The 23859-nt window shown below is 45.1% G+C and overlaps 1 protein-coding gene across 2 annotated transcripts in view; it reads left to right on the top strand.

Annotated features, from left to right (window-relative positions):
- Nucleotides 1-2012: 2012 nt before the first annotated feature.
- Nucleotides 2013-23859, top strand: part of agap1 (ArfGAP with GTPase domain, ankyrin repeat and PH domain 1) — a gene marked incomplete at its 5' end in the record, with an annotated part of 348600 nt that continues 326753 nt past the window's right edge. For both annotated transcript variants that reach the window (XM_083634203.1, XM_083634202.1), the window contains one exon: nt 2013-2175. In XM_083634203.1, the coding sequence (XP_083490329.1) occupies nt 2013-2175 (163 nt within the window). The remainder of the gene's footprint in view (nt 2176-23859) is intronic.

Below are 23859 nucleotides of genomic sequence, written 5' to 3'. Positions count from 1 at the left end.
CTACGAACCATCTAGAACTCTTAGGTCAACAGGGTCCAGCTTATTAACTGTCCCTAGGATCAAATCAAATCACGGGAAGGCTGCATTTACCCACTATGCTTCTGCTAGCTGGAACAAATTGCCTGAAGACCTCAGATCTGCCCCAACCTTACTTACTTTTAAAAATAGACTAAAGACTTTTATGTTTACCGTCGCCTTTAACTGCTGACAGCTACTATGCAAACCCAATGAGTCCTCTATAAGTTTTAGCTCTTTCTGCAACTGCTGCGCCTGCTGCCTATTGCACTTTTTTATACTCTTTTTTTTTAAAGTTTTGTTGTGATGCTTTTAAATGTCTATTTTATTTCTTCTTTTGGTTTATTTTCCTGTAATACACTTTTTATACTCTTTTTTTTTAAGTTTTGTTGTGATGCTTTTAAATGTCCGTTTTACTCTCTTCTTTTTTTTTTTTTTTTTTTCCTGTCAACCATTTTATGTGAAGCACTTTGAATTGCCTCTGTGTATGAAATGTGCTATACAAATAAACTTGACTTGACTTGACTTGACAGTGTCACTCACTCACTGGTGGTGGTGGTGCAGCAGCAGCAGCAGCAGGGTAAACAAACTTTAAAATACTATAAAGGAAATAGGAAAATCACAGCCTATTTGTAAAGGCTATCCCCTGAGATGCCTAGTGCCAGAGTAGTTCCTTCCTCATTTTATTCAAGGAAACTATCAAAGAAAACCCTATAACTATTTTCCTTGATTACTACTTTGTATGTTCTACAAACGTTGCAACTTATAAGAGTTTGTTTTGAAAATCCTAACCGGAAAACGTGCTGTTTATTGTGGCTAGCTTGAGCTGGTGGGAGGAAACACATTGAAGGTAATGACGTCCCCGACTGGGATACTGTGGCTACTGCCGACACGGGATGGATCGGAGTACACGGGGAATGGCTGGGGAATGATTGAGTGCCTGCCTGCAGTATCAGCGTGTAGAACAGACTGTTTATATCTCTGGATTACATTGGAGCTGGTGGAACTACTCGTGGGGTCCCGGGTTTGGGGCCATTAAAGCGGGACAGAGGACAGTTTTTATAGCCGTTGGTCCTGGACTGGAGACAAAACAACTACTGCTACAGCTAGTTAGCATCAAGCTAGCTGGCTATAGGCTAGTAGCCACCTAGCAACAAGGCCGTTTTTACCCTCCTCGTCCGGTCAATTAAACCTTGTGTAAGTGACAACCAGGTTATATTGAAAACGAATTAAAACGAGCTGATATCATCTTTTTTTTTTCTTTTTGATGTGGATGGGACTATAAGGATATGGGGAAGCTGTGCCCTGCCTGCAGCCGCACATCTGTCACCTCTCAACCGGGACTGGGAAGTGGGAGACCCCGGGGAACAGCTGCCTTCACCGGCCACTAGCTTCAGCCTGGAGACCAACGCTGGTCCTTGCATATCTCACCATCTTGAGAGATCAAGTAGCCTGGAGAGACCAACGCTTTTCCTTACATATCTCACCATACTGAGAGATCAGCAACCTGGAAACCAACGCTGGTCCTTACATATCTCACCATACTGAGAGATCAGCAACCTGGAAACCAACGCTGGTCCTTACATATCTCACCATACTGAGAGATCAGCAACCTGGAAACCAACGCTGGTCCTTACATATCTCACCATACTGAGAGATCAGCAGCGTGGAAACCAACGCTGGTCCTTACATATCTCACCATACTGAGAGATGTATTGGAGGGCAAACTACAATATAGACACCTTATAGGGCTGATATAAGTCTTTGTGATCTAGACCCAATGTATACATGATAGTAAGTGGCCTCAAACTGGTTCAAGTTCACAAGGATTGGGTCTATTAATGGCAGACAAGCATGAATTGATGCTTTGAGATTGTTCTAGCTCACACCGATGGTGGTTTCCCTCATGCCGAGGTCATAGTGGAGGTCATAGTTCACCCTCCTGTTTATTTACAACTACACATAGGCTGTGATTGGGACTCAGCAGGCATTGCAATATGAACTACCAGCAGCACCTTGCCAATTCGGCCGCAATCCGGTCCGAGATCCAGAGGTTTGAGTCCGTCCACCCCAACATCTACTCCATCTACGAGCTGCTGGAGCGGGTCGAGGAGCCGGTGCTGCAGAACCAGATCCGGGAGCATGTCATCGCTATTGAAGGTAGGACGGTGGCATCCATGATGCAAATTAACCTTGAGGTGACACTGTGTGTGTGTCACCTTTTTCCATCCCAAAATGCTGACAAATGCCGGGAGCTGGTCCTGTATCCAGCTGGGCTGTAGCAGCTCAGTGAATGGAGCAAGCTGCTAACACTGTCAGAGTTTGCGGGTTCAAATCCCTGTGTAGGCAAGGCACCAACACTGTAATAATCCCACAATGGTTTACTGTCATTGTGGGTTCAATTCCCGTGTATTTGAGCAAGGCACCAGCACTGCAATAACTGTAAGTCCGTATTTTACTGTCCTTCAATACAATCATAGTGGTGAAATAATGATGATGTTGTCTAAAGAAGTGTTTAAAAGCACTAATAACTAATTAAAATCATACTGCATATTACCATGCTGTTCAATGCCATGAAAATCAATTTGATTGTTTTAACATGAGCATACATTGGCATATATCTTTAACAGTGATATCAAAATAACTTGATCAGATATTAATTTTATTCATCCGTGCTACAGATGTGTGAAGTGCCTCCTCATGCTACAGATGTGTGAAGTGCACCCATGGTTTTGTAAGGTGCTTTGGATAAAAGCATCCACCAAATGACAGATCTCTTGTTTATAGTCTTTTTATAACTGTGCAGCAGAGGTGAGAAATCCTGTCTTTTATATGAGGATGTATAACTTGTCACATGGTGCAGGATCTGATCACCTGTGGTCGTGTCCCAAGCCTCCAGACCTGATTAATCGAGCGTTCCACACAGCCTGTCTGTTGCTGTATCAGATAAATAGAGAAAAAGGAAGTAGCCTACTAGCCTAGCCTGATTTCTATTGAGAATGTGTAGAAAATGTCACACGGTTGCCATTAGCTCCAGAAACGGGAGGCTTCAGCGGCGGCACACCAGAGGTCTGCCTGCTGTGTCGTCTGGGACAGATTGAAAATGGAATTCATTTAATTTGATTAGCTGAGAAGTGAGTGGGCTTTTATAGCCAAATGACTTCTATTTCTGCTCGTGTCTTTGGGTCAGATCAGATGATGAGAGACTTGAGATCTGCCACAGAAATGGTGGCTTTTCTCTGTGAAGTTTGGAGGACCACAGCAAAGCATGGTGCTTTGGTTTTGTGATACCTGACTCTGTTTGAGGACCACAGCATGGTACTTAGGTTTTGTGATACCTGACTCTGTTTGTTGTCCCCACACTGCAGAGGCTGTGGTGTTTGGAGGAGAGCTGGACTTTGTTTAGGAATGTGTGTGTCCTACACAAACTGTACTGTGATGGATGGATGTTGGTGGTCAGCCTGAGTCTTGTGATCTGGGCGCTTGGGTCATGAAAAAAAAGGTCTTTTAGAGAGAGAGAGAGAGAGAGAGAGAGAGAGAGAGAGAGAGAGAGAGAGAGAGAGAGAGAGAGAGAGAGAGAGAGAGAGAGAGAGAGAGAGAGAGAGAGAGGAAAAATAATCTCAAAATGGATTTGTACAGTACACACACATTTGTTTTAGAGCTTAAGAACAACACTGATACATTTTTAATAAGATTTTTGATCTTGCCACCCACAACATGTCAAGTTGTGCAGCTGTGTGTGTGTGTGTGTGTATTGTAATAATGTGTATATATAACATGTACTGTATGACTATTTGAATAAGAATTTTATTGAGAAAATGAATCTTTTCAATGCAGTTTTGCTCTTATTTTTAAAGTTGCAAAACCTGACTGTGGAAATGAATTGCTTTACAAGGTTGTCAATGCAGCATAGTTTGGTAGAATAATTCAATGTATTACATGTGTCAATTGATATTGATATTTTTGGACACAGGAAAAGGTCAGTGAGAGCGTGACTTGGCAGTCAAATCAAATCAAATGAAAAGAAACCTTGGAGAACAGCTTAGGCTGCATTTAGAAACAGAAGCACTTCAATGAGCTTATAATGCCTCCATCACACAGCTGCACACAGATGTCTGAGCTACGTCATAGTCATTGCAGCGACATGCTGTTCCTCTGTTCCACCCACACCCACCCGCTAAGCACCCACACCCACCCACCCGCTCAGCACCCACACCCACCCACCCGCTCAGCACCCACCCGCTCAGCACCCACCCACACCCACCCACCCGCTCAGCAGCACCCACCCTCACAGCACCCACCCACCCACACCCACCCACCCACACAGCACCCACCCACCCACCCACACCCACCCACTCAGCACCCACCCACACCCACCCGCTCAGCACCCACACCCACCCACCCGCTCAGCACCCACCCACACCCTCCCTGAGTTGAGTGGCATACGGTGGTGACTCACTCAGCCTACTTTACTGCTGGAAACAACCCAAAACAGCAGCAGCAGCGGTGGCATGCTGTCGTCACAATCTGTCACTAAAATCCACTTGTGTTATGCAAGGGGTTCCCACGGGTCCTTGAAATCCTCGAAAGTTTGAGAGAGAGAAATCAAGGCCTTGAAAGTTTTTGAAAATTGGCATAAATAGACACGGGTCGTTGAAAGTGCTTGGATTTATTTTGTGCAAGAATAGAACCAACTCTTATAGAAATTGAAGTTCTTTTGATATTCTTTTGAACTTAACGGTAAACAGGCTACGTTCCGCTGTCTGCATGTGTGTCTCCCGCGCGGCTTCAAACTCTTTCATTGTCGTCTGTGAGCTTCTGTAAAGCTGCTAGTTCTCATTAACAACATTCTCAGTGTTCTAATGGTAATGAACCTTGATCCTTGTCTTAATCTAGGCTGTGTTGTTGATCCGTGTCTTAATCTAGGCTGTGTTGTTGGGGCCTTTGTGAGGGAACTGGCCCTGGAAAGTCCTTGCAAAATCCTTGAATTAGTCGTTTCTCTGTGCTGAGCGTGGGGAACCCGTCAGTGTGCGGGACAGTGTGTGTTTCTTGTCAGTTGGTGAAGACGCGCCTGAGCTGATGATGCCTCCCAGACAAACGCCTGTTCAGTTACCTGCATCTAAAGTGATCCTGATTGATATTATGCAGCTTATGGCAACACTCAGCCTAGTTACCAACCACACCGTGAATCACTACGTGCCACATATTCACTGGCAGAAAGGGGGTTCATTTGCATTTAAGGTGTGTGTGAGTGTGTGTGTGTGTGTCTCTGTTGTGTGTGTGTGTCTCTGTTGTGTGACTGTGTGTGTCTCTGTTGTGTGAGTGTGTGTGTCTCTGTTGTGCGAGTGTGTGTGTCTCTGTTGTGCGAGTGTGTGTGTGTCTCTGTTGTGTGTGTGTGTGTGTGTGTGTGTGTGTGTGTGTGTGTGTGTCTCTGTTGTGCAAGTGTGTGTGTGTGTGTGTGTGTCTCTGTTGTGTGAGTGTGTGTGTGGATGGATGGCTTGCCAGCCAGGTGACACTGACCCACTTTCCCTGCATGGCCTTGGAGCGGTAGCAGTAGTAAATGGAAGCGGCCTAGCTTTACGCTAGCTTTACGCTAGCTTTACTCGACAACAGTGCTTCCTCTGTGTGATGTGAAGATCACTCTCTTTATTTTCCCACCACAATACAGGCAGTCCACTTTATCTGTCAAACAGGTTCGTCACAAATCCTGATAAAACAGGGATAATTACCACAAGAGCTAAAACAAACGTGTCGCGGGTTGCAGGTTGTGTTTGTGTGCATCAACAGGGAAGTATGTGTGTGGATATTTAGGCTTAGATTGATATCTCGGGCCAATATTTGTCTTTGATTAGGCTGCGTATCAGATATCAGGGGCGTCTTGGTGACTCAGCTGGTTAGGTGTCATGTGTAACGGACCTTCTGGATTCAGAGCCTCCATAGTACCTGTCTCTACTTTCTTTCTACTATCTAATACAGGCAAAAAGTGCCCCAAAAATGTCTATTTAAAATGCATAGAAATATGAGTCAGTGTCATTGATATGATGGTGGTTCCTCCTTTCCTGACCACAGCTACAGTTTGTGTTGTCAGGTGGTGATGTATCCCATAGTCTCCACTGATCAAAGGAAAAGCTCCATGACTCAGTGATCACTGACTGTCTCTGTGATTGATTGATCAGCTTGTGTGTATGTCAACCAGTCAGTCCCAGGTCTGTTTACCACCAGCATAGCATAGCAGAGTGCTCCCACCCATCTCTACCACCGCCCACCCAGGCCACCAACAGTGGGCTGAACTAGCTGGGACTTGCACCTGGACATTTACTACCAGACTGACACAAAACATGGAGTAGACTGCACTGGACTGGACTGGACTGGGCTTGACTGGACTGAAACACCACCTTCTATTCTATTCTATTCTATTCTGGCATAGGCTGGCATAATACTACTGCTGCTACTGCTAATAATATTGTTTTTTTACAGCACTTCTCAAAGCAAAATGACAGCTTATTGCTAACAGGTGCTATCAGGAACTTAAAACAGTTGATCCATTTCAACTAAATAGCAAAACATATTGCTTACAAATTAGATTTATAGAGTATGTGAAGGCTTTGGCAAAGCTCTTTACAGTTTAAATCGAAATCACAACAAAAATAAGTACAGTCAAAATCAAAAGTAATTTTATTTATTTGTGTGTGTGAGAGAGTAAGCAGTACATTTTGGAATCTGCTTATCTGCTGTGGCATGCTGGTGGAAAAGGCTTTCTAGCATGAGTGGAGTAGAATAGAGCAGACCAGAGTACAGTACAGTACATCCAGCATGAGTGGAGTAGAATAGAGCAGACCAGAGTACAGTACATCCAGCATCAGTGGAGTAGAATAGAGCAGACCAGAGTACAGTACATCCAGCATGAGTAGAGTAGAATAGAGCAGACCAGAGTACAGTACATCTAGCATGAGTGGAGTAGAATAGAGCAGACCAGAGTACAGTACATCCAGCATGAGTGGAGTAGAATAGAGCAGACCAGAGTACAGTACATCCAGCATGAGTAGAGTAGAATAGAGCAGACCAGAGTACAGTACATCCAGCATGAGTAGAGTAGAATAGAGCAGACCAGAGTACAGTACATCCAGCATGAGTGGAGTAGAATAGAGCAGACCAGAGTACAGTACATCCAGCATGAGTGGAGTAGAATAGAGCAGACCAGAGTACAGTACATCCAGCATGAGTAGAGTAGAATAGAGCAGACCAGAGTACAGTACATCCAGCATGAGTAGAGTAGAATAGAGCAGACCAGAGTACAGTACATCCAGCATGAGTGGAGTAGAATAGAGCAGACCAGAGTACAGTACATCCAGCATGAGTGGAGTAGAATAGAGCAGACCAGAGTACAGTACATCCAGCATGAGTAGAGTAGAATAGAGCAGACCAGAGTACAGTACATCTAGCATGAGTGGAGTAGAATAGAGCAGACCAGAGTACAGTACATCCAGCATGAGTAGAGTAGAATAGAGCAGACCAGAGTACAGTACATCCAGCATGAGTAGAGTAGAATAGAGCAGACCAGAGTACAGTACATCCAGCATGAGTGGAGTAGAATAGAGCAGACCAGAGTACAGTACATCCAGCATGAGTGGAGTAGAATAGAGCAGACCAGAGTACAGTACATCCAGCATGAGTGGAGTAGAATAGAGCAGACCAGAGTACAGTACATCCAGCATGAGTAGAGTAGAATAGAGCAGACCAGAGTACAGTACATCCAGCATGAGTAGAGTAGAATAGAGCAGACCAGAGTACAGTACATCCAGCATGAGTGGAGTAGAATAGAGCAGACCAGAGTACAGTACATCCAGCATGAGTAGAGTAGAATAGAGCAGACCAGAGTACAGTACATCCAGCATGAGTGGAGTAGAATAGATCAGACCAGAGTACAGTACATCCAGCATGAGTGGAGGAGAATAGAGCAGACCAGAGTACAGTACAGTACATCCAGCATGAGTTGAGTAGAATAGAGCAGACCAGAGTACAGTACATCCAGCATGAGTAGAGTAGAATAGAGCAGACCAGAGTACAGTACAGTACATCCAGCATGAGTGGAGTAGAATAGAGCAGACCAGAGTACAGTACATCCAGCATGAGTGGAGTAGAATAGAGCAGACCAGAGTACAGTACATCCAGCATGAGTAGAGTAGAATAGAGCAGACCAGAGTACAGTACATCTAGCATGAGTGGAGTAGAATAGAGCAGACCAGAGTACAGTACATCCAGCATGAGTGGAGGAGAATAGAGCAGACCAGAGTACAGTACATCCAGCATGAGTGGAGGAGAATAGAGCAGACCAGAGTACAGTACATCCAGCATGAGTAGAGTAGAATAGAGCAGACAAGAGTACAGTACATCTAGCATGAGTGGAGGAGAATAGAGCAGACAAGAGTACAGTACATCCAGCATGAGTGGAGTAGAATAGAGCAGACCAGAGTACAGTACATCCAGCATGAGTGGAGTAGAATAGAGCAGACCAGAGTACAGTACATCCAGCATGAGTGGAGTAGAATAGAGCAGACCAGAGTACAGTACATCCAGCATGAGTAGAGTAGAATAGAGCAGACAAGAGTACAGTACGGTCGGTGCTCATGGATCTATTGAGCTCTCGAGTTGCAGGGACCCAAGCGTCTCTTTCCCACTGTACCCTTTGTTTCTGGCTGCTTTTGTGTTCTTCTGTCAGATGGCCAGCACACTGTCAATAACACACCATGTGGCCTAGTTAGCCTCAGCACTGTGTGTGTGTGTGTGTGTGTGTGTGTGTGTGTGTGTACGTCTGCAAGGACATGTGTATCCTCTTGCTTTTGTCATGATTATACCATCCCGCATTATGCTAGCTCTTATGTTTCACTCGCTTGTACCGTCTGTGATTTGCAATCTGTATCTTCTTCTGTGAGGCCTGTCCAGGTGATTGAGTAGAGCAAGGCACTACCACTGCCATGGTTAGGGGTTCAATTCCCACTGGAGCCTCTAGAACAGTGCTGACCAATTTGGGGCCTGCGGCTCTGTTTGTTTTGGCCCGCCACGGATTTTTTTTTTTTTTTTTTTTTTTCCAAATATTTTTTCCCAGATTTCTTATCCCATTTTTATCCCCCTTAGTGCTCATTTTACTTTTATTTATCCTGGTTGCTACTCCACCCTCTGCCGATCTGAGGAGAGCCGAAACTGGCTCCATGCTTCCTCCGAAACATGGGCAGTTAGCCAGCCGCTTCTTTTCACCTGACAGGGGAAGCTTCACTGGTAGGACATAGCACGTGGGAGGTTCACACTATTCCAACCGGTTCCCCTCCCTCTGAACAGGCGCCCTTAACGACCAGAGGAGGAACCACATTAGCAACCAGGATATTGCATGTTTTGGTGAAGGGGGTTCCTATATGATTTTTTTTTTATTAACGTTAATTTTGTGCAGCTGGTATTCTCACTCCCCGACTCTATCACAGGGGTGTGAGGCATTGCTGTCTGAGGATTGATCGCTCCTGATTGGTTGGCTGAATCACCTGGTTGGGGGGTGAGCTCTGATATTTGATCCCTCCCCAGTCACTGGCTTTACACCACCTCAGCAAGATGGACAGATCATCATCACGGCAGTGGCACAATGACAAAAGAAAGTTTAGGACGGAGTGGCAAGACGAGTATTTTTTTACAGAAGTAAATTCAACAGCGGTTTGTCTCATTTGCAGACAGAGAGTGGCTGTTTTGAAAGAGTACAATATACGTTGCCACTACGAAACGAAACATGCCCTTGCTTTTTCAAACAGATAAAAAGTAGATTATTATATTGAAATGTTATTTTAGATTTAGAATGTTAATTTTCTATAAAATACAATACATTTTAATGTAATTCCACAACGTTTATTTTTGGCCCTCTGCCCTCCACCCAGATTGAGTTTTGGCCCTTCATGGGAAAGAATTTGGGCACCCCTGCTCTAGAAGTTGAAAATATCTGCACTTGTGGTACCTTGGTCTGAAATGAAAACCCACTCGCTGCCAAATCCAGGTCAAATGTGTCTTTGGTGGATGAATCGATAAGGGTCACCTCCCACACCCTCTGGTAACTTTCTGAAACGATAAACATTTGAATGCTTCAGTTCTATAGAGGCTTTGGTCTTTGCCTGTTCTCAAACGTTGTCCCTGCTCAGCCTGCTGGCAGCTTTCGACTTCCGCATTCAGGAGGAGCAAAGACTGTAATGGCCACTTGAGGCTGGCTGCAAGAGCGAGTCAATCCCCATTCATTCACCCCATAAAATGCCCGTATTTACAGCATAAATAAACATGTTTCCAGCCTGGTTAAAAAATGGTTTTGGTCTGTATAGCTAATTTCACCTTTCATGACAACTGTACGGGGGGTGAATCTTTATATAGCTCACCTGTGCTGTTTAGTGTTTAGAGTCAAATAGACGATAAAAAAGACATGATTTAGGCGTGATTGACAGGTCACCTGTCCACTGATCGCACAGCAGATCACGGACCAATTATAGGCGGAGCTGCGGCTCTGTGGGGAAATCCCGTCTCGCACGAGCTGCACGAAAACCAAGATGACAGCGGCCAAAACACCAAACTAGAGTCCACAAACCACTGGGTGATGTCACACTCTGTCCATCTCTTTCTACAGTCTATGTGGCCACTGTACACTATCCCTGACACAGTAAGCCAATCAAATCAATGTCTCTGTATCAAACAGGCTCCTGATTGGCTGCCTGTTTTGCTGCTCTTGGCAAAGTGGTAGTGTCTAAACCTGGGCAAACGTTGGCACATGACAGACCTTCTCGTCACCAGCATGGCTTGTATGTGGATTACAGATGAGGTTGGTTTCAGGCTGCTGTCAGACCACGGTCACCTTAGGACGTCTCCCAAACCTTGCTGTTAACAGATGGTAAATCTCCAGTGAAAAGTGATCTGGCCTCACCCCTTGATCTCTAACCCAGGACAACTGTGTGCCTGCTGATGGGCTGGCTGGTATTTAAGGAGTGGGAGAGAGTGCTGCAGAGAGACAGATGGACCTTGTACAGCAGCTATTCCCAACCTGTGGGCCGCAAAACTATTGCAAGTGGCCTGCCAAATCATTTGCAAAACATTACGATTTTTGTGAAAAAGTGTAATTAGTATTGCTCAATGCTCAATTTGTAATCAATTATTTGTTAATTAGCCTATTGCAGACTCCTCTCACTTTTAGTTTCTGATGTCTGTGTGGTGCTGATGGACAGCTCCTTTTATCGTTCAAATAAAAAGTGCTCTGAGAACACATCGGCCTGCATTCTGTTTACGGTCAGATGTGGGCCGCCAACATGTTTGAGATGCTGGTGAGGCCCTGAGTAGGAAATGCTTGGGTTTGGGTTACTAGCTTGGGAACTGCTGCAGTACAGTAGCAGAATCATGTCAGTTTACCTGTTAGCTTGTTTGTTGATGTGGTGGCAGTGCGCTCTGGCAGAGAGGAATGATGCAGTGCTGCGGCTGATTGACGTAGATAATAACAGTAAATACCAACAATGATAATCGTGACGGAGGCTTTTAAACGCTACTTTTAGCCGTTACATAACCGCGGCCAGGCCGAGCGCTCCGGGTGCACTGAGAGCTCTCTGCACCTTTTGTTCAGCGCTGCAACACTCATCCCATAACACCACCTCCCCCCCACCACCACCTCCACCTCCACCCCCCATGCTGACTGCACCAGATTAGGGCCAACACCACACACATCATGTTGTCTTTTTGAAGTGGTTGTGGTGTACTTGTGTTTTTTTTTGCACGGTGGTGTTTTACTGCAGGACTTCATTAAGGCTAATGTACTTGGGTGACGCATGACTCATCAGTCTGAAGTGCAGCCGGCTCCATCAGCGCCACACACCCAGAATGCACCTCTGCATCAGGCTGCACACCCAGAATGCACCTCTGCATCAGGCTGCACACCCAGAATGCACCTCTGCATCAGCACCACACACCCAGAATGCACCTCTGCATCGGCACCACACACCCAGAATGCACCTCTGCATCAGCACCACACACCCAGACTGCATCTCTGCATCGGCACCACACACCCAGAATGCACCTCTGCATCAGCACCACACACCCAGAATGCATCTCTGCATCAGCACCACACACCCAGAATGCACCTCTGCATCAGGCTGCACACCCAGAATGCACCTCTGCATCAGGGCCACACACCCAGAATGCACCTCTGCATCAGGGCCACACACCCAGAATGCACCTCTGCATCAGGGCCACACACCCAGAATGCACCTCTGCATCAGCGCCACACACCCAGAATGCACCTCTGCATCAGGCTGCACACCCAGAATGCACCTCTGCATCAGGGCCACACACCCAGAATGCACCTCTGCATCAGCGCCACACACCCAGAATGCATCTCTGCATCAACGCCACACACCCAGAATGCACCTATGCATCAGGCTGCACACCCAGAATGCACCTCTGCATCAGCACCACACACCCAGAATGCACCTCTGCATCAGGGCCACACACCCAGAATGCACCTCTGCATCAGCACCACACACCCAGAATGCACCTCTGCATCAGGGCCACACACCCAGAATGCACCTCTGCATCAGGCTGCACGGTAACTGTGTACGATCAGATCATATGTTGCACTTCTGCTTGTTTGCATCATAGAATAGGGGTGGGGGAGGTATACTATCGAGACTTTTTATTTCTCGATTCTTTTTAATCAATCTTTTGATTCCTGAAAAATAAAATAAAAATAAATAAAAAACAAACAAATAAATACATATTATTTTGGACTACAGACGCTTCATATCAAGGTCAATTCACACTGTGTACCTTGTACATTAAGATTTTATGTACCAGTTTTATGTGCATTAGCTAGCCTATAGCAATGATGCTGCTGAAATAAATCTCAGAAAGACTGCCTGACATGTGATGTGCATTGTCTTTGGAAATATGACTCATATACAGTCTCTAGAAGTGTATGATTCAAATCTTCCCCATCGGCTAGTGTTTAGAATCACTGCTACTGTATATACAATCCCATACGTGCAGTGATACAATGTTTCTCTAGTCATTGTGATTAAAACGTCACCATCACAACATCTACAGTACAGTCATCAGTATTATCATTTCATAGTCGTGCTGCATCGGCGTAGGAAATTAAAAATACATTTTGAGGGCAACTTTTATCTAAAAAAATGGGGGCATTCACACAATTTTGGGGGCACTTAAAAATAGTAATTTAGTGCATAAAGTTGCTAAAGCGTAGTGTGAACAACAGCACTGTTTGTGTGAGTGTGTTCTTCATCATCTTCTGGCACCCAGCTTGCAGGTGCTTTCTGTCACATGCCTAGATGTCCGACTGTGGTGTCGTGCTCCTTCATCACCAAGGGCAAAACGGAGATGAGAGGATGAGAGCTTAGGCCAGGCTTCCTCACTCAGTGTCTGACCTTCCCCCACTAATGCAGTGTATCATGTAACATCTGTCCATGTAACATATTTGCTTACATGTTAAGCACGTTGGTCAACTGTGGTTGTTTTAAATGTGCTAAATAAACGTTGCCTTGCCTTGCCTAACATCTGTGCTGTTACATGGAAATGATGAACGAATGCGCACATGATTCCACCACACCTCCAGGGTGTGAAAACACCAGCAGCCACCAGCCAGATGCTGAGACGTACTTCGGCAGTTAACCGACCTGACCAGGGTCTGAAATTAACAGCTGGCGACAGCACCGAAATGCTGCTAAAAATGTGTCTTTTGAAGGTTAAGCGTAGACTGTATAATAAGGGGACAGCTATGCAGATAAGTCACTCAACTCACTGGCCGGTAATTTAATTGTGAGATAATTAACTGCCTGGTATTGAATATTTCAGTGTTGAGTTGTGATTCTGAGATTCTACATGTACATAAGAAATAGCATTGATAACGTGTGGTGTAATGTTTTTAATGACATTTTTTATTACTGTATTAATAATTAATTATTATATAATAATTAAATTATATAATATTAATATTATTATAATTATAATTTTGTCTGGTAAAAATACGAAAGTGTGAAAATTTAAAGCATTCTTTTTTGTTTACTCTATTTAGTGCATGTGTGCACACACTTCAACCACCTCCGGGGGAAAGTGGGGGTCGCGAGCCTCTGGCACCGTTATTTTGGGGGTAGGGGGCTGAAAGGTTTGGGAACCCTTTTGGTCTATATGCCACCTTGCTGCCCCCTTAAAAGCTTTGCTGCCAAGTGCATTTCCCTGTCGCTCTCCATCTGTCCGCAGGGAGGCTGTGAGATCCAGGAAAATGAGGTAAACCAGGCTCCATGGGATTATCTGCAGATCACAACTTTTACTGCTTCCCCTAATCCGACTCTAGTCGGTTATATGGATCTATACTTACGAGGTGGGGGATGTTGCTGGTGGGGCAGCCCTGACTTGAGCCCTTTAGCTGACCCAAAGAAATGGACAAAAAGGTGTAGAGAAGTATGGGGAAAATATTGTTTTTAAACCCCAGTATACACATAGATCCCATTGTCATTTTCTCACATAGTGATATAGTGATCATATTGCCCAGTCACTAATATTAATGTACATCATACATACTGAACATGACCAAAGTCTAGGGGTGTCACAATATATCGTCCCACGAAATTTCGCAATAGTAAAACGTCACGATATGTATCGTTGAGATGAAATCTCATATCGCGAATTTTTTTTTTTATATATAATTTTTTTTTTTTTTTTTTTTTTTTTTTAAATAGACTAAGAAACGTCTTTGTTTGTTGAATTTCAATGTGTGGAAAGTAGTTCAGTTGAACAAGTCTCTGAAGAGACACATGATAAGTTATACAGGAGAGAAACCATTCAATTGAGTTTCTGGCAAAACTGTTTACTTGACAGGAAAAACTGAAGATGCATAAAAAATAGACTAAGAAAAGTCTTGTTGTTTGAGTTTGAAGAAAAACTGAAGATGCATAATGAGAATTTATACTGCTGAGAAACCTTTTAGTTCAAAGTAAATCTAAGTGACGGTGTAACTCATTCTATTTCAAGATAAGCCTTATCTCCAATCTCATGTTTTTTCTAGTTGTTATTGTAATAACAATTTCCCACAACAGCATGTTTTGTATTTGTGCATTTCAAATAAAATACTACTTTTCCAGTCATATATTGTCATTATTCAAGTTTAAAAAAATATTGTTAAAATCGTATCGTATCGTATCGTTATCGTGAACCCAGTATCGTGATACGTATCGTATCGTGAACTGAGTGTATCGTGACACCCCTACCAAAGTCCAGTCAAAAAATTGAAGTCTGGAAATTTTTTGAAAATGGACAAAAGCATGTAGGAAAGGTGGATTGATGGCAGAGGGAGGTGGAGAGTGATACAGCAGAGAAGCAGCTATAAAAGACAATAAGACTCTGCAAATCCTAACACAAAGACATGCTGGGGTGGGACTTTTCCCCCCAGGCCTTTGCATTCTGTCCCACACCATCCTGTGTCCCGGGCCTTTGCATTCTGTCCCACACCATCCTGTGTCCTGGGCCTTTGCATTCTGTCCCACACCATCCTGTGTCCTGGGCCTTTGCATTCTGTCCCACACCATCCTGTGTCCCAGGCCTTTACATTCTGTCCCACACCATCCTGTGTCCCGGGCCTTTGCATTCTGTCCCACACCATCCTGTGTCCCGGGCCTTTGCATTCTGTCCCACGCCATCCTGTGTCCCAGGCCTTTGCATTCTGTCCCACACCATCCTGTGTCCCAGGCCTTTACATTCTGTCCCACACCATCCTGTGTCCCAGGCCTTTGCATTCTGTCCCACACCATCCTGTGTCCCAGACCCAGGCCTTTACATTCTGTCCCACACCATCCTGTGTCCCAGGCCTTTGCATTCTGTCCCACACCATCCTGTGTCCCAGACCCAGGCCTTTGCATTCTGTCCCACACCATCCTGTGTCCCAGGCATTTGCATTCTGTCCCACACCATCCTGTGTCACAGGCCTTTGCATTCTGTCCCACACCATCCTGTGTCCCAGGCCTTTGCATTCTGTCCCACACCATCCTGTGTCCCAGGCCTTTGCATTCTGTCCCACATCATCCTGTGTCCCAGGCCTTTGCATTCTGTCCCACACCATCCTGTGTCCCGGGCCTTTGCATTCTGTCCCACACCATCCTGTGTCCCAGGCATTTGCATTCTGTCCCACACCATCCTGTGTCACAGGCCTTTGCATTCTGTCCCACACCATCCTGTGTCCCGGGCCTTTGCATTCTGTCCCACACCATCCTGTGTCCCGGGCCTTTGCATTCTGTCCCACATCATCCTGTGTCCCAGGCCTTTACATTCTGTCCCACACCATCCTGTGTCCCAGGCCTTTACATTCTGTCCCACATCATCCTGTGTCCCAGGCCTTTACATTCTGTCCCACACCATCCTGTGTCCCAGGCCTTTACATTCTGTCCCACACCATCCTGTGTCCCAGGCCTTTGCATTCTATCCCACACCATCCTGTGTCCCGGGCCTTTACATTCTGTCCCACACCATCCTGTGTCCCGGACCTTTGCATTCTATCCCACACCATCCTGTGTCATGCAGCCGTCTTGAATGTGTCGGCACCAAATCAAATCCCCCGTGCACACATCATCGTTGTATTTGGCCAATAATAAACATCGTCATTGTATTTGGCCAATAGAAAACACGCATCATCGTTGTATTTGGCCAATAATAAACACGCATTATCTTCGTATTTAATAATAATAAAAGCGACTGAAGCGATAAGAGTGTCCCTGAGCGGGGCCTGATAGTCATTAAGCCCAGACGATGCGGTCGGCTCGGCAACCAATCGATCTGTCTGCGGAAGGAGGAAGGGACCAGGGGGATATTGATGCAGAGGGCTTGATGGAGGTTACAGTGAGAGCCACACGCTCTTCTTTCATTTAAAGATACAGCATTATCATTCTGCTGACGCTGAGGGTGAATTTGATGCTGGACTGGTTGTATCCTGAAATAGTAACAAAGGAACTGGGGTAGTAGTATACTGATGCATACTGTACAAGAATGTCATTTTTGTTGTAGACGTATTGGCAGCTCAGAAATTGGGCCATCAACCAGTTGAATCTCACCGGATCATATCAAAACAGATTAGATGTCCTGTGTTTGAATCTGGCCTGGGACCTTTATCACATATCATCCCTCTCTCTCCCAGTTTTCCCTGTCTCTCTATACTTTGAACTAGGGATGGGCATTTTGAATAAATTTCCATAATCGAAATTCGGGAAAATTAACGATCAATTATCGATTATCGATAGCACAATAATATATATAATAATATAATAATATATATATATAAATATATATATATATATATATATATATATATATATATATATATATATAAAACTGGTAATAACGTCACGTGTTCTCGGCCGGTTATAATGGCGATGCCGCTGTGTAGTAAGAATATCAGACACTAGCACTGTGGCCTGTGACTAACAGTTAAACAAACATGTAACCTAGCTAGCTAGCTAGGCTACTGTACTCACATTTTGAAAGTAGGACTCAGCTGCGGCCAGGCTTATAAACTCATGACAAAAACCTCATCTGTCCTGATGGTCGAGTTCCATCCAGCTGCTCTCAGTCCGACGCGTGGATATTATTATTTGCCACGATATGTGTGTGAATTGATTCAGGTGGGCGTTAGCGTCCTGCTAAGCCTTAGCAGGACGCTTAGCAGCTAAAGGCTTGCTGAGTCCATGCCCACCCATGCTGACTGCTGCTACTTCATAGTTCATAACGTTATAAACAAATAAAATTACTTGAATTCACTTAAACACGTGTACCGTTACTTACACTTGGTTGAAAATGAGGAGAGAAGTGTACGAAGTTTCATGTTTATAACGGCCTCAATGAGGTCTGCAGAATTCCACCCAAACCTAGTCCGCAAAAAAACAAAAACAAAACAAACAATAATCGATCATAATTCCACATGATCGAATTGATTCCTTATCGATCAATTATTGATTTTTGATTATTGATGAACATCCCTACTTTGAACTGTCTAACAAAGCAAAAAAAATACCCCCAAATAATCTAATAATCTATTAAAAAGGAAAGAAAAAAGACACATGAAAATCAAACGTGAGGAAACAAATATCTCAGAAACTCTATAATAAAATTATTATTATTATTATTTGCTATCTCAATTAGTTTTCTCCCATGGAGAAATGCATCAAATTGTTGCTAGTTAACGTTTAGCCTTCATAATCAGTTTTGGAGCAGTGGGACCACCATATCATCCTTCCTTCAGACATCCATGTTGCCAAATGCTAAGTGTCTTCCAAATAAATTCCCACCTCACAGCAAGCTAGCATCATCTACCCTCTCTACCCCCTCCTCAGCTGCACTCAGCTCAGTAAGGTTCACCTACAAGCTAGCATCATCTACCCTCCTCAGCTGCACTCAGCTCAGTGAGGTTCACCTACAAGCTAGCATCATCTACCCTCTCCTCAGCTGCACTCAGCTCAGTAAGGTTCACCTACAAGCTAGCATCATCTACCCTCTCCTCAGCTGCACTCAGCTCAGTGAGGTTCACCTACAAGCTAGCATCATCTACCCTCTCCTCAGCTGCACTCAGCTCAGTAAGGCTCACCTACAAGCTAGCATCATCTACCCCCTCCTCAGCTGCACTCAGCTCAGTGAGGTTCACCTACAAGCTAGCATCATCTACCCCCTCCTCAGCTGCACTCAGCTCAGTGAGGTTCACCTACAAGCTAGCATCATCTACCCTCTCCTCAGCTGCACTCAGCTCAGTAAGGTTCACCTACAAGCTAGCATCATCTACCCCCTCCTCAGCTGCACTCAGCTCAGTAAGGTTCACCTACAAGCTAGCATCATCTACCCTCTCCTCAGCTGCACTCAGCTCAGTAAGGTTCACCTACAAGCTAGCATCATCTACCCCCTCCTCAGCTGCACTCAGCTCAGTAAGGTTCACCTACAAGCTAGCATCATCTACCCTCTCCTCAGCTGCACTCAGCTCAGTGAGGTTCACCTACAAGCTAGCATCATCTACCCCCTCCTCAGCTGCACTCAGCTCAGTGAGGTTCACCTACAAGCTAGCATCATCTACCCTCCTCAGCTGCACTCAGCTCAGTGAGGGTCACCTACAAGCTAGCATCATCTACCCTCCTCAGCTGCACTCAGCTCAGTGAGGGTCACCTACAAGCTAGCATCATCTAGCTCCTCCTCAGCTGCACTCAGCTCAGTGAGGGTCACCTACAAGCTAGCATCATCTACCCTCCTCAGCTGCACTCAGCTCAGTAAGGCTCACCTACAAGCTAGCATCATCTAGCTCCTCCTCAGCTACACTCAGCTCAGTAAGGCTCACCTACAAGCTAGCATCATCTACCCTCCTCAGCTGCACTCAGCTCAGTAAGGCTCACCTACAAGCTAGCATCATCTATCCTCTCCTCAGCTGCACTCAGCTCAGTGAGGCTCACCTACAAGCTAGCATCATCTACCCTCCTCAGCTGCACTCAGCTCAGTGAGGTTCACCTACAAGCTAGCATCATCTAGCTCCTCCTCAGCTACACTCAGCTCAGTAAGGCTCACCTACAAGCTAGCATCATCTACCCTCTCCTCAGCTGCACTCAGCTCAGTGAGGTTCACCTACAAGCTAGCATCATCTAGCTCCTCCTCAGCTACACTCAGCTCAGTAAGGCTCACCTACAAGCTAGCATCATCTACCCTCTCCTCAGCTGCACTCAGCTCAGTGAGGTTCACCTACAAGCTAGCATCATCTACCCTCTCCTCAGCTGCACTCAGCTCAGTGAGGTTCACCTACAAGCTAGCATCATCTACCCTCTCCTCAGCTGCACTCAGCTCAGTGAGGGTCACCTACAAGCGATGGCACTAAATATATCCCGGCCGACACGGTGAGTCCGTCCTACGCCAACGGCCCCGTGCACAGATGATGCTGCAGTGAGTCTCTGGGTAAAAACCATCACTCAGCCCCTCCCACTTGCCTGCCCCCAGGGTCCCATTAGGGGAATGTAGTTATCAGCCATCCGCGTGTGTGTGTGTGTGTGTGTGTGTGTGTGTGTTTGTGTGTGTGTGTGTAGGTGTTTGTGTGCAACCAACACATGACTGCACTCAATTGCACATGCAGTTTGCATTAGTCGCGTTTGTTCTTTCCCATTTTTATCTGTATTTCAGACCTTCATTACACTGTTAAAACACTTTGCCTTGACTTTGAGATACAGGTGCTGTTTTTTATCGTAGAAATAGTGCCCACATTAACATTATTTGTCTCAAATCTGAGTAAGATGGTGGTTCAATAGTTTCCATAATCACAGTAAAGAACATCTCTAGGGTTTTATGCAACAGTTTTATGCAACAAGAAAATGATTTATTGATCCCACCTTGATCCCCCCTGAGGTTCCCACAAATGGCCTATGTGGGACAGTAGATGGATTCACACATGAATACATCTGACAGCTCAGTGAAAAAATATCAGGAAGGTGACATTATTAGAGCGCTTTTTGCCACCTCGTTTTTAATTTCACAAGCATTTTTATGAGCTTTATGGGTGTTTCTAGCCATGTTCGGAGAATCATCAGCCTGGTGGGAACCAATCAGATTGCCAAAACTACTCGCTGTGTAAAGTAAGAATGACTTGACTTGATACTTGACACATCGTCTGTCAACCCCGACCACTGTTTGTGACCCATCATACCCCACTGTTAGCATTTTCTTTTTGCTGACTAGCAAGCTGGGCCGGCTATCGGAAGCACACAACACCACGCATGCGTGCACACACACACACACACACACACACACACACACACACACACACACACACACACACACACACACACACACACTATCTGCTTTGTCCAAATTGCATTGAGCTGTTGGCAGCGGCAGAGCTGTCATTGAAAAGCTGGGGCTCCATGTCTTTAGATTTGATTAGAAGGTGCTGGAGTGCTGCCCACTGGGGGTCAAGCTGGCCTGGGCAGTGAGGGCGAGGGAGGGGGCAGTAGGGGTATATGGGGTGTTGTGGGGCCTTGTGGGGCAACATATGCTGAGAAGATCTGCCGTCTAGACTTAAGCAGAGGGATTAACAAATGGAGAAAAACAAATGATACAGTGTTAGGCTGGCAGCACTGGGGCCTCAGTGGGCTGTCAGTGTCACACAATCCAGATGATAAGGAAAGTAAGAGCAGAGAGCAGCAGCTTGGTGCAGGCTACTTCACTGTGACTGTTGGTAGCCTAAAGTCAGCCTGTACTTGTCTAGATTATGTTGCTGTCACTAGGATGGATTGTGTTATTGAAGCCTGTTCTTGAGCATCGGTCAGAGTTATGGTCATGGTTTGGCTTCAGAAACACATATTGAGCCCAAAGAGATGAAATGCCTGAAGCAGCCACTTTAGGTCACTTGGTGCTGTAGGGCCGTAGAACATAGGGGTGTCAAAATGAATCGTATAATCGATGCATCGCGATGCGGACATGTGAATCGAATCGAATCGTTGACAGATGAATCGTTGAATCGTTTCTGTTAAAATTTCTGTTGACATTCAGATTTTAAAGCACTTTCTAAATAAAAAAGGGACTTGATATTTATCTGACTGCTTGTATTAATTGATGAAAAAGTAGCCATGTGCAGTAATAATACAGAAAATTGAGGATTTGATACATGGAGCTGCAATACTTTGAGCTGTATTGAGATGCATCGTGATATCGAATCGAATCGTTGACAGATGAATCGTAATCGAATCGTGAGGCCAGTGAAGATTCACAGTCCTAGAGAACAGTGAGTGACCTTCAAAAATAGACCCGATGAGGAAACGTGAGATGGCCGGTGTGATCGGTCTAAACTGTTAACAAGGACGCCGAAATGAAACGCCGTGCTTCTGCATTGGAGATGCTTTTTTTACCGACTCCACCAACCCTACTGAATGACTGTCAGTGACTTATACTAGCGGCTACAAATGTGTAACTGTTCAAATAGTTTTGCTGGTGGATTTTGGGAGTTAACCAATTGATACCTGATGCAGCATTTGCGTGTATATCCCTCATTTGTGTGTGTATCCCTTTAAGACCGCGAACCGCGTCACGCGGTCTTAAAGGGATACACACACAAATGCTGCATCAGGTATCAATGGGTTAATAGACTTGTAAAAGCCAGTGGACAAAAAGTGAGTTCAGCCCTAAGCTAGGAAGAAAACACATGCGTGGCTGGAGAGCAGCATAGCCCTCTGTCTGCTATGTGCCAGAATAACAGAATATGGCCACTGCTTCCGTGACCCATACTGAGTCACCCCAGAGGTCGTTGAGAGCTTCTGAGGGACGTTCCCAAAAACCTGATGTTCACTGCAACTGGAACTTACTGGAATAAGAACATCATATAATAAAGACTTTTCTGATCACAGGTTTCACTCTGTTCACTTCAGGCTTAGAGACAGTTACTGCATGCAAACTCTACACTCTGCACACTTAATGCACACACAAATAAATGATTACCCTTTTTGTTGGGGACTCCTTGGGACCCCCTCAAGGAGCCACTTTGAGAACCTCTGGGTTTAGAGAACTGGGCTTGGAGTGTAGGGACTGCTGGCTTGAATCAGTGGGCTGGGAGGGGGTCGGTTGCTGTGCTGTGTGCCACACTGTGAGCGGACACAGTCAAGAAGCCAGCGGAAGTCCATTCATTTCCTATAGCTGAGTGAGCGGGGACACACAGCTGATGTGTGGACAGACAACCAGCTTCTGGCCTGAGAAATATTGGCCGGATTATTTTCAGTTCAGGCTGCATATGCTTTGTTAACTCATCAAAATGATGTCATGTTATTTCAAGCAATAGCTAAGCTGTGAAAAATACATGATGTGACTGAAAAGTTGGTAGCTTCACCAGACCAGGACATAGAGTCAGTCCAGACCAGGACATAGTCAGTCCAGACCAGAACATAGAGTCAGTCCAGACCAGGACATAGACTCAGTCCAGACCAGGACATAGACTCAGTCCAGACCAGGACATAGAGTCAGTCCAGACTAGGACATAGAGTCAGTCCAGACCAGGACATAGACTCAGTCCAGACCAGGACATAGAGTCAGTCCAGACCAGGACATAGACTCAGTCCAGACTAGGGATGTTCATTTTGAAAATTTTCCAAAATCGATAATCGGTGAGAATTAACGATCAATTATCGATTATCGATTTTATTAATACTTAGAAAATTTTCAATTTTTTCAATTTTTTCAATTTTTTTTTTTTTTTTTTTTTTTTAACAAAATGAATGCCTATGGCAGAAAATACGAAAGACAACGTGTTCTCCTCAATGAACTCTTTATTTCAATGTGTCTCCTCTCCAACACTGCTGTCCCCGGCGCATGCCGGTGTGAATTTCTCATGTTTAAAACAGTTTTGTTGGCACAAAGGCCCGTGCCCAGCCAGAAAACTAGAGACTATATGAAGCTCCACCTCACGTTAGTCGGCTGTGCAATGGAGTGGGGCGAGGAGGAACGAATTCCACCCAAACCTAGTCCAAAAAAAAAAAAAAAAATTTTTTTTTTTTTTTTTTATAATTAAAAAATCGATCCAAATGCCACAGGATCGATTCCAATCCTTAACGATCGATTATCGATTTTCGATAATTGATGAACATCCCTAGTCCAGACCAGGACATAGAGTCAGTCCACTCCAGACCAGGACATAGAGTCAGTCCAGACCAGGGCATAGACTCAGTCCAGACCAGGACATAGAAATGGATGGACGGACGGACGGTGTGGTCATCAAACTGAAACGTAGGGGTTAGTTTCATATAAAAACTACATAGCTCATGGAAGCTTGTGGCATGT

The sequence above is a fragment of the Poromitra crassiceps genome (assembly GCF_964638095.1).
Source record: "Poromitra crassiceps genome assembly, chromosome: 3".
Classification (NCBI taxonomy): domain Eukaryota; kingdom Metazoa; phylum Chordata; class Actinopteri; order Beryciformes; family Melamphaidae; genus Poromitra; species Poromitra crassiceps.
The sequence above is the reverse complement of the archived record's forward strand: the minus strand, read 5'-3'. Positions and strand labels throughout refer to the sequence as shown.